Here is a 12,489-nt window from a genome sequence, read left to right as displayed (position 1 = left end):
GGGTATGAAAGTGAAAGATTTTTGACTGCTAACCTTAACCTACTTACTTGATACATGATACACACACACACATACACACACACACACACACACACACACACACCTCCCTGTGTCTAAAAATGATGCCTCTATTCTCTCCCTCATTCTTTCTCTCTCTCTCTCTCTCCCCCATGTTTTTGTCTTTTTTCTTCCTCTAAAGTTTATTTCCCAGACTCTGAGAATGTATCCATAGCGATAGCAGATGTAGGCCTCATCAATAATGCATGACAAGTTTTTCTTTTCCTTTGCTAAGTACCACACAGCGAGAGTTCTGCACAAATCCCTTCGCTCTCTGCAGCACACGCATATTGCATTAAATAAATTGAAGAGAGAGAAAGAGAGAGAAAGAGAGAGAGAGAGAGAGAGAGAGAGAGAAGGAAGATGGCTGCCATGATTAATGTACACACCCTTATCATGCAATTATCCCATTGGTTAGTGTGGTTTTAGACACCCTAAACACGCAAGTTAAATAATGGAGATAGTCAAAAAGCAGCTTTATAGAGATCCAGAATATAGGTTTATATTTATGCTTAATGACAGTGCCAAGGAAAAACTCCCTGAGAAGACACAAGTAAGAAGCCTTGAGAGGAATCAGACTCTAAGGGGAACCTCATCTGGAAGACACGGGATCTTCAGTATAAGAATTAGGGTCCTGTAATTATTCATTCATTCATTCACTCATCTTCTACCGCTTATCCGAACTACCTCGGGTCACGGGGAGCCTGTGCCTATCTCAGGCGTCATCGGGCATCAAGGCAGGATACACCCTGGACGGAGTGCCAACCCATCGCAGGGCACACACACACTCTCATTCACTCACGCAATCACACACTACGGACAATGTTCCAGAGCTGCCAGTCAACCTACCATGCATGTCTTTGGACCGGGGGAGGAAACCGGAGTACCCGGAGGAAACCCCCGAGGCACGGGGTGAGCATGCAAACTCCACACACACAAGGTAGAGGCGGGAATCGAACCCCGACCCTGGAGGTGTGAGTCAAATGTGCTAACCACTAAGCCACCATGCCCCCCTCCTGTAATAATAATAATTATTATTATTATTATTATTATTATTATTATTTTTATTATTATTAATTATTATTATTATTTCATTTACTTATTACTTACTTACTTATTTTTTCTTATTCTGTCGCTATACTTCTGTAAAGCTGCTTTGAGACAACATGAATTGTTAAAAGCTCTATACTGTACAAATAAATTAAATTGAATTGAAATGAATAGACTTACATCAAATCAAACAATACAATATGACAATATTGATATTTGATACATAACAAGTGCAATAAACGGTCGGGTTAAATATATAAAATAGCTCATTTAAATACAAGAAGAATAAAATGATAATAAATAAAATAATAATAAAAAAATAATAAAATTAATAGTAATTAATATTAATATTAATAATTATAATAATACATAAAGGTATTTAAATTCGAAGCTTATTTTAATACAATTAAAAAAAAAAAAGTTTTACCCTAAATTCCTAAAGTTACCTTATAATAAGATAATGTTTTATTATGTTGAAATATATATAAGGTACATAATATATATATATATATATATATATATATATATATATATATATATATATATATATATATATATATATGCATATTCTTACATCTCACATGACCCAGACTGCTGCATTCACCTTATCTTTAATAATTTATCTCAATTTCTTATCCTTTGATGTTTTATAAGTTTGTTTTCAAATGATGACATTCTATTAACAATTGTTTTTTTGTTCATAATGTGATTCTTTGGTAGCAATAAAAAGCACCTGCCATCTTCAAAAACCAGTTTTCATGAGATTCCATGTGGGAGTCTTTTTTAATGACCCCCTTGGAGACCGAGATGGAAGTCGAGCGTGAGCTAGCATTAGCAATGCCGCCTACTCTGAGCTAACCAGGCGTATGTGTTTCAGCCTGAGGAATCCGGTTCCCAGCAAAATCGATACAGCCCTCACGATCTGCTCTGTTATGGTTAAACCTCCCAGACTGAAAGGAGTGAAATGTAGTGTAATGACTCTGTAATGAAGGCTAAAAGTGGCCTTATTAGTGCACTTGACCTAGTGAATAAAAGTCTGAGAATAAAATAAAGCAGGTAATAAATGTTACATGTAATAAAAGTACATCAAATGAAACTAAGGGTCAGTTGTGAATTGAGACAATATCAGGAGTAGTTACCAGTTAACACTGTGATGTAGCTAATATATGTAGCTACAGTATAGTGTGTGTGTGGTGTGTGTGTGTGTGTGTGTGTGTGAGAGAGAGAGAGAGAGAGAGAGATGACCTGTGTGCGTTGCCGTGGTTGCCAAGCCTCCTCACTGCTATAGGTGATGTAGGGTCCGTTGCAGATGGAGCACTCCATGAGTACAGGGTTTCCCATCAGGGGTGACATTGCCCATGGGCAGACCATGTGACCTTCTGGCTCCGCCTCTTTCGCCTTCCCATCGCCATGGTGGCGACTCAGCATTTTCCACTTCCTCACCTGGACAAACAAACAAATACGCATGCATGCAGGTAGGTAAACAAGTGGTGTTTAGATGATTTTGAACTTTTAATAAAACTCAAAAGTGCATGTCACACACACACACACACACACACACACACACACACACACACACACACACACACACACAAAGAGAAACCCACAGTGTCCTAATTACCTCAACATAAAATGGTGTTGACTGTCTAAATCCACTCTAAGATAACAGTCTAATTAACAGCAAATGTCTCTTCTTTCCTCTTATTCTCCCTTCTCTAATATCTCTCCTTCCCTCCCCTTTATCATATTCTCTGCTCCTCTCTTCACCTCTCGTCTTCATATTTCTTCTCTCAATATTGTTCCTTTCCTCTTAATCTTCCCCTCTCCTGCCCTTTCTTTTTCTCCTTCACTCTCCAATCGTCTTCGCTCTTTTTTCTCATTATTTCTCCTCTATCTATTTTCTTCTCTTCTCTCTCTTTATCTCCTATTTCTATTTCCTCTTTCCTCTTATATATACACACACACACACACACACACACACATACTGTACATAGATAGATAGATAGATAGATAGATAGATAGATAGATAGATAGATAGAGACATCTAGACCTCTATCTCTATTCCTTCTTTCCTTTTCTGTTTCTATTCCTCCTCTCATCTATCATCCACACTATTCCTCTCCCCTCTAGATTTTCCCTTCCTTCACACATATCTCTTCACTCTCCTCTCTTCTATTTTCCACCTTTTCCTTCTGTATTTCTCGTCTCTTCTCCTCACCTCTGATCTCCTCTACATTACACATCTCTCCTTTCATGCAATCTCTTTTTATTTCTCCTCCGCATTCTATTCCTCTATTCCTCCACCCATATGTCTACAGTATATCTCTCATCTTTATTTGTCTTGTTTTCTTTCATATACGCTATGTCATTTCCTTAATCAGCTCTTCATACCGTTTCCTCTCCTCCATTTTTCTCCTCTACTTTCCTGTCCTACACTTGTTTGTGTGTTTCTCTCTAATGCCTGTTGATTGGCAGTGGAAAGCTGCTGTTTTGGAAGCCTGTATTTGTGTGTGTGTGTGTGTGTGTGTGTGTGTGTGTGTGTGTGTGTGGTGTACCGTTGTATTACAGCTTTAAGGAAAGTTCAGGCCAGAGCTGCTTGCGTTGGATAAACATTCTTGAAATTCCCAAGATCCCACAAGGCTTCCTTCTGCTGGCTGTACCCATGGAAACCAGCCGAGTTTTTTGCCGTGTTTTAGGTTTGTACATGTGTGGGCACTGCTGGCTACGGGCCGCCTAAAGTGATACGCTGTTTTGCAAAGTGGGAATGCTTGCGTGTGTGAGTGTGTGTTTATGGTTCCACACCAAAGTTTCCAGCAGCCTAGATTTGGTAGATTTATTTATTTATTTATTTATTTAACATTTTTATTATTTTTGCTACGACCTTCCATGTTTTGTGCTTCACCTGTCTGTGAGAGTGATGACCTCTGAGTTAGATCTCTACATCAGGCAGAACTTCACCCTCACATTTTCTTTGTGGCTTCATATCCTGCTCTTTCTCTCTCTCTCTCTCTCTCTCTCTCTCTCTATCTCTCTTTCTCTAACATAATTAAAACTCCTACATGACCAGCCTTCCTTCTCCTTTTACACACAAAAAAAAAAAACGAACCTTATTTTTCGCGGTTAGTTTTACTAATGCAATTGTCAACTCAATATTGGAAGGGAATATGAGCAACGCTGCGGAAATATTTTATAAGAACGCAGTTATCTGATGTTGCAGACCTGCAAAGTTGTTTTTCCTACATTGTACATGTGGTAGAGTTTGAAATTTAAATATATTGAAATACAAATACAAACAAGCATTATTCACTGCTTTAAAAAGCTAAGTATCAACATAGATAGACAGTATAGACAGTTACACATTCACATCGAGTATGTGTTAGCTCAGTGACTGAGTTGTTGGACTCCAAGGCTTCTAATTTAGCGTAAACATTTCTAACCAGGGATCTTAGCTTCAGAGTGATTCAGGACGAATCTCAGCGCAAGAAAACTACAACAAATTTTATCTTAGAGAAGAGGCGGGGCTAAACCCTGTTACTAGGTGACACATTCTTTTGAAGACGGTGATTGGTTGTCCAATAAAAAAAGAGCGCTTTTAAAATCTGGTCTATTATAAACCTTCACTTTGTCTCCATGTTAAGATATAATTGAGACTATATAAGCTCGTAGCATAGAAGCTCGTAGCATATAAGCTCGTAGCATATGATCGGGCACGATTACGTTCGTGCCCGATCATATTAGAGATGTTCTAACATCTGTATGTTATAAATGTAATAGATGTAATGTAAATGTAAACACCTCCGACACAAAGCAGAAATGTCATAGAGACAAACTTTATCGTCAAATTATATTATAACTCACTATCATTATTAAATATCGTATAATAGCGACCCCTGGTATAACCGCCTATACTTTAACATAGCGACCCCTGGTATAACCGCCTATACTTTAACATAGAGACCCCTGGTATAACCGCCTATTCTTTTACATAGTGTATACATTCATTCATTCATCTTCTACCGCTTATCCAAACTACCTCGGGTCACGGGGAGCCTGTGCCTATCTCAGGCGTCATCGGGCATCAAGGCAGGATACACCCTGGACGGAGTGCCAACAAATCACAGGGCACACACACACACTCTCATTCACTCACACAATCACACACTAGGGACAATTTTCCAGAGATGCCAATCAACCTACCATGCATGTCTTTGGACCAGGGGAGGAAACCGGAGTACCCGGAGGAAACCCCTGAGGCACGGGGAGAACATGCAAACTCCACACACACAAGGTGGAGGCGGGAATCGAACCCCGACCCTGGAGGTGTGAGGCGAACGTGCTAACCACTAAGCCACCGTGCCCCCCTACATAGTGTATACGATATTTAATAATGATAGTGAGTTATAATATAATTTGAATTAATTTTCCCACATTCCTAAGAATTTTCTTACTTTGTATTAAGAATGTTCATGAAACAGTTCTGTTACAGTGTAAACTGTGATGTAAACTGTGATGCGGTGTTAGAATACTCGGCAACAGAAGTCATAAATTGTGCCTCATATCAAAAGCTTGGTACACTCACAGAAACTTTGCATGCTTTGTAAACAGTATTCTAAAGTTGTTGCCTTTATACATCTCAGGAAGCTTCAAACAACCGAGCGGGATTTAGACGACTAGACGAGGTGTTGTTTGAAGCGGTCACAGGCTGTATTTATTTAGTAGTTGTTGATGCCAAAAATTACGCAAATAAGAAGGTTAACCCAGGGTTCAGGAAATAAAGTGTGAAAAGTCAGATTATGAATATACATACTCAGGATTCAATGTAAACCCTGGGTAAAGTATGAGCAGTGTGAAACAGGACACAAGATAACCCAGGATTCTGTAAACCATGTGGTTTCCAATCACACAGGGAACCAATTCAAACTTAAAACAAGCTTGATATTTACCACAAAGCATTAAAACACAAGCTAGTATAAATTAGCAAAGTTTTTCAAAGCAACAAAGTCGCTGCAATCATGAGGGAAAAATCACTAAAGCATTAAAAAGGCTGATTTCTTTCTAGCCCAAACTGTGCATTCTTACAGCCTATAATTAACATTAGTGGGACAGTGGTGGCTCAAGCAGTTAACACTCTGGAATGTTGATTGGAGGATCAGGGTTCAGGGTTGAGGTTTTTCCCCAGGAATGCCAAGCTGTCACTGTCGGGCTTGAGCAAGTCCCCTAACCTTCTCTGCTCCAGGGTGCTGTATCATGGCTGATCCTGTGCTCTGACCCCAACATCCAAAGTTGGGATGTGTGAAGAAATCATTTCACTATGCTGTAATGTAGATGTGACAAAAATAAAAGGCTTCCCACTAACAATTAGGTCAATAGATTGAACTTGGCAAGTATGCTTTTTATATCAGATTGGGCTAAATTATTGAATTATTATTCATAATATTCATAATCGGGGGCACGGTGGCTTAGTGGTTAGCACGTTTGCCTCACACCTCCAGGGTTGGGGGTTCGATTCCCGCCTCCACCTTGTGTGCGTGGAGTTTGCATGTTCTCCCCGTGCCTCGGTGGTTTCTTAAGGGTACTCCGGTTTCCTCCCCCGGTCCAAAGACATGCATGGTAGGTTGATTGGCATCTCTGGAAAAATTGTCTGTAGTGTGTGATTGTGTGAGTGAATGAGAGTGTGTGTGTGTGTGCCCTGCATTGGGTTGGCACTCCGTCCAGGGTGTATCCTGCCTTGATGCCCGTTGACGCCTGAGATAGGCACAGGCTCCCCGTGACCAGAGGTAGTTCGGATAAGCGGTAGAAAATGAAAGAATGAATGAATGAATATTCATAATCAACAACCGTTATTGTGAAGGTGCATAAAAAAACGGGTAATAAAATGTGGATCCGATTTTTTCAGAAGTGTTGTCAGAGAAACAGGAAGTACAGAGAATCAGAGTAAGTACAAATGACACCAAGCGACAAATGACAAAACTGTCAATATTACCTAACAGCGGAAGAGCTTTCACGCTTGAAAGAGACACGGCATGAATACAGGCTCAAAAAAAAGATTGCGTTCCTGTGTGTAATATAATACGACCCTTACTATGAATCTCAACTTTCATGGAAGTACAATTATTCTCCACCGTGCCATTGGACATCACGGCTCACCGTCATCGTGTCCGTCACTCATCTTATCTACCGTCTAAATATACTTACCATTAAACACTATAACAAACACTACAGTGGCTCTGTGGCTTTTCATGAAGGTATCTCTATTCTGTTCTTTCATGGAATCATCACCGCTGCTGTGTGTTGTTCTTAGAAATTTTCCATAAACTTCATCCAATAAAAAAAGTCTTCAAGGCCACGGTAGCAAAAGTGGGTAAAGGACATGAACTTTCTTAATAATACATCTACTAACTGACAGTGCCAGAGCTTTCCTGGAAGAGAGGAGGCAGAAGGGAAGCGTGCCAGCTAGGTAATTGTACTCCACATCATCTTGGAGGTAAAAATGCAGAGCAACAGACACAAAGAGAAGAAGAAGAAGAAGAAGAAGAAGAAGAAGAAGAAGAAGAAGAAGAAGAGGACTCCAATACTGTATTTCGAGTTGGATTCTGCTTCAAGAGGATTTCAGACATTCAGTGAGAAGATGACAACTCCATGTGGTGTTTGAGGACAACAACCTTCTCATTAATACACAATTATCAGACTGTAGAAACGACATTATTCATAACAACACTCTCTGGTGTTTATAACAGTTTATAATCACACCCTCCAGTGTCACCCGATTGAGGATGAGGTTCACTTTTGAGTCTGGTTCCTCTCAAGGTTTCTTCCTCTTCCATCTAATGGAGTTTTTCCTCACCACAGTCACTTCAGTCACCACAAACTTATATACAAACACATTTAAATATAAGACTTATATTAATCTTGAACTTTTGTATAACATTAATCTTTGTATAATAAACATTTTGTACTATATTTCTTCTGTTCTGTAAAGCTGCTTCGAGACGACGTCCGGCGTTAAACGCAGTACAGAAATAAAATAGAATTGAATTGAAAGGGTCTTTTTTAAAGGGTCTGTACTGATGTAAATAAAAAGGTTAGGATAAATAGCTGTATTGCGATGACTGACTACAGACATTCAGGCACTGCAAGACATTTCAGAATAGTTAAAGCATAGAAATGAAAGTTCAACTCTTGCCTTAAATCCGTGTGATGACTCATCTGGAAGATAAGCTGAAGATAAGCTCACAAGTAAAGAACTCAGGTCAAGACAATGGAATTTCTGAAAGCTTTCAATCGATTTGAGTTCAATATCCAAAACATCCTGAGAACTGAAAGTTAAAGGGAAAGAATAAATTGACATAATTTGATGGGACTCATGTTTTACAGTGGGGACGTCCACTAAATTAATATAAAAGGCCTCCTTTTATTAAATAACATGCCTCTATATATATATATATATATATATATATATATATATATATATATATATATATATATATATATATATATATATATATATATTTAGATCCTTCTATACAACACTCAATAACTAAAAGACTGCCAAGTCATGCACAGTTCACTGTCCCAAATTTGTACTTTTTTCCCTGACTCATGCTCAAAACATTATCCCTGCTCATCATTAACCGTCAGCAGAGATACAGTGGGACAAAGAGCACGGGGTCGAGTGCTACAGAGCGAAGCTGACGCATGCGAGAGAAAGCAGGAGGTGAGAAACAAGAGCAGCGCTAATTCATCTGTAGTGTGACAGGTACTGTATATATGTGCGGCTCTGGAGGCTGCTCTTATGTAACTCCGCTTCACGCACCTTTCCTGACCTCGGCTGGAGGTCGACTCGGCACAGAGGTGGACAGCCATGAAGATGTGAAGACCTGGCTCAAGAGGGTGGAATATTAGCTTAACTGCTGGAGATGAAGTGCAAAAGGAATGAATGAAAATGTAGAACCAGTTATGCGTTATGCTTCATAATAACACTCTCTGGTGTTTATAACAGTTTATAATCACACCCTTCAGTGTCACCCAAATGAGGATGAAGTTCACTTTTGAGTCTGGTTCCTCTCAAGGTTTCTTCCTCTTCCATCTAATGGAGTTTTTCCTCACCACAGTCACCTCAGTCACTTCAGACTTGTTCATTAGGGATAAATACATACACATTTAAATATAAGCCTAATTTAAATATAAGCCTAAAGCCATAAGCCTAACTTTTGAACTATATTTCTTATGTTCTTTAAAGCTACTTTGAGACAACCTCCATTGTTTAAAGCGCTATAGAAATAAAATTTAATTGAATACAATTTTAATTGATGAATCAATTAAAATGTCCTTGTGTGTTTTTTGGTTACAAATAGTAATGACTGCTTGAGTAAACCTCTAGGTTATGTAATATTATAAAGGATACTATAACAATGAACAGTGAATCTAGCTCTGTTCATGAGATTAGATTAGGTTAGATTAGAACAATATATACACAAAGAATATATAGTACTGTGTGTTGTGTAAGACATGAAGCCACGCTGCTGATGCATGTCCAAGGCTCCATGAGTAAGTCTGAACTGCATCGTTGACCTTGTCGTTCAAGGTCACTTGTTCTTGGCACAGGCTTTAATCAACACTCATATTACTTTCCTGACAAGCATAATCTCAGTCGCACACTGTAACACAATCACCAGCCATATCAATTTCCACTGAGCTATAATCTCTCTTGCGTACAGTAATTAGCGTGACAACAATGCTGCTGCTCCTGCTGCTGATGATGATGATGATGACGATGATCTGCACTTCTGAGTGCAGGTCAAAGAGCATACACTTGGTAAAACCTCTTTAATCTACAATCACACTTCTGACACCATAAATAATCCCACTTTCATGTTGTGTTGTGTGTGTGTGTGTGTGTGTGTGTGTGTGTGAGTGTGTGTGTGAGTGTGTGGGTGTCACAGCAGAGAACCCGGCGATGACTCATCAGCACACTACAGCCAAGCTGAATCTTCCTGCCACATTAATTCTCTGCCTCATCACACACCAAAACACATCCAAACCCACACACACACACACACACACACACACACACCATACAAGTGTACTTTGTAAAACAATTTCTATTTAAATAACAGTCCCTTTCTTGTGACAGCCAAATTTCCTCAAGGTGGAGGGAGACTTCTAAGTATAACATGAACATAAAGCGCGCGTGTGTGTGTGTGTGTGTGTGTGAGTGAATGATGTGAATCTGATACGTGTCACACTCGTGAATGAAATCGTTCACAGCTGCTGATGGTTTTGACATCCGCACAGCGAAACCTGCTAAATCACGACACCTCCACTAGAACAGCTAGTGAGACAAAAATACCATGTGTCATGATTCTTTAACTGTCTCTGTCTTTCTCTGACTCACAGAACCACACATCCACAATCCAGTAATCCGGCTCTGCTCCAGAACTCTGGAAGTGTATCCCAACAGACACAAGACAGTTGAGCTAATACTGACCGGATCTGGATAAGATCTGCATAAGAAGAAAATAATTATCATTCATTAATAATTACGACACATTTACCCAGTTCATACATTTACTTTTAGAAAAAAAAACAGGTTCAGTTGACTCTAACTGTTTTAGAAACTATTTAGGAAACAAAGAACACATTACTATTTAATAAATCATGGATTGTATGAATTAACTGGATAAGTCTGTGCTACAAACTGCATATTTTAAATTTTCTCTTAACCCCTTCCACCCTAGCGTAAGCCAGGACAGAAATAATAAATCCTTCCTTAATCAAAAAAGCCTGAAGGGGGAAGAGAGGGAAGTCGTGGCCTAATGGTTAAAGAGTTTGACTCCTAAACTTAAGGTTGTGGGTTCGAGTCTCGGGCCAGCTCGAGTCTCAATACCACTACTAAGTTGCCCTTGAGCAAGGCACCGAACCCCCCCAAATGCTCCCCGGGTGCCGCAGCATAAATGGCTGCCCACTGCTCCGAGTGTGTGTTCACGGTGTGCGTGTGTGTTCACTGCTGTGTGTGTGCACTTTGGATGGGTTAAATGCAGAGAACGAATTCTGAATATGGGTCACCGTACTTAGCCGTATGTCACGTCACGTCACTTTCACTTTCGTCACTTTCAATCAAGAAAGCCTGAATGTATCTACAACATGTAGCATAGCAGAAATAAGAGAAGAAGCTCAGCTATAAGACTTCAAAGACCAATTCCACCTAAACAAAACAATTCCAACACCGAGCGGCTAAACGAACAGACAGAACAAATGCACACACAACAAATCTGACACAAGCGATCGGCCGTTACACAACCACATTACAAACACAGCCAGATTTCGCAGATTCCAACGGTATAAGAATGAGCACTCTGTGACCAAAACTCACAGAACCAGAAGCAAAAAAACCACTTTTTTATTAACCACCAATAATTAAATTATTATTATTATTATTATTTTTTTGCTGTGTTCCATTTTCTCTTACTCTGACTCGGTAATATATAAACTTATTCTAAGTACCAGAATTCTTCAAATCCGCCGTGAGATTTACTTAAATGTTTCTCAAGCAAGAGGCTCAAAATTAGGCCTAGTGTTGAACAGGTTGAATGCATTACATTGTACCTGACAGGCATTAAAAAAGTTAGTACCAAAGAGAAAATGTAGGCGAGACACATTAAAGTGTCCATACAACACGTTTGAAAAAAAAAGTGTGTGAAGGTTGCTAAAATTGTATGGAATTGTTCGAGCAAGACATTTGCTATAAAGCTGCTACAAGCGTGGAATAACATTCAGCCACCTAGAAATGACAGATAAAACTATAATGTACATTTCCTGAAGAAAATGTGAATGGTATCAATATTGGATTGATAGTGTGGAGTTGATAGTTACATGTATTGAGAGTCATCTTTACATCTACAGTCACTAAGAGAACACAGAAGAGAAGCCGTGCCTGAGCTCTGCGCACACTGCGTGTATGAGAGCTTAAAGGAATTTCATGAATTTCTCATTCATTTCTACGCGACTTTTTTGCCCGCTTTTTCGTCTGCTGTGCGAACATTGTTGGTCGGGTCGCTTATAAAAGTCATAGCACACCTCTCCTCAACGAGCCGGTCGATTGACACCTCATTCATGGGTCTAGGACAAAAGCTGCGGGACAAGTTACGCGCCGAAATTTTGTCCGGCACAATAGCAAGAACAAGAACTAGAATGTACATTTCCTGAAGAAAATGTGAATCGTGCTGAGTGTTTTGATATATGACATGTCCATGTTGTGCTAACTTTTTGATTTCGCTAATTTTGGGGGCAGGGCTACACGTCACATCATGTGACGTCATCAAAATACACGTGAGGAAGTACCCCTCATTGTTGTGAGTGTTTTGATATGTCACATGTCCATGT

The 12,489-nt window shown here is 39.5% G+C and overlaps 1 protein-coding gene across 1 annotated transcript in view; it reads right to left on the bottom strand.

Annotated features, from left to right (window-relative positions):
• sgk1 (serum/glucocorticoid regulated kinase 1) overlaps positions 1-12,489 on the bottom strand; it is a 41,188-nt gene that overhangs the window by 15,436 nt on the left and 13,263 nt on the right. Inside the window, exon 3 of the mRNA XM_060893721.1 lies at positions 2,353-2,550. Within this exon, the coding sequence (XP_060749704.1) occupies positions 2,353-2,550 (198 nt within the window). The remainder of the gene's footprint in view (positions 1-2,352; positions 2,551-12,489) is intronic.

This window comes from Tachysurus vachellii, chromosome 19, assembly GCF_030014155.1.
Source record: "Tachysurus vachellii isolate PV-2020 chromosome 19, HZAU_Pvac_v1, whole genome shotgun sequence".
NCBI lineage: Eukaryota > Metazoa > Chordata > Actinopteri > Siluriformes > Bagridae > Tachysurus > Tachysurus vachellii.
This window is presented reverse-complemented; position numbering and strand designations above follow the sequence as displayed.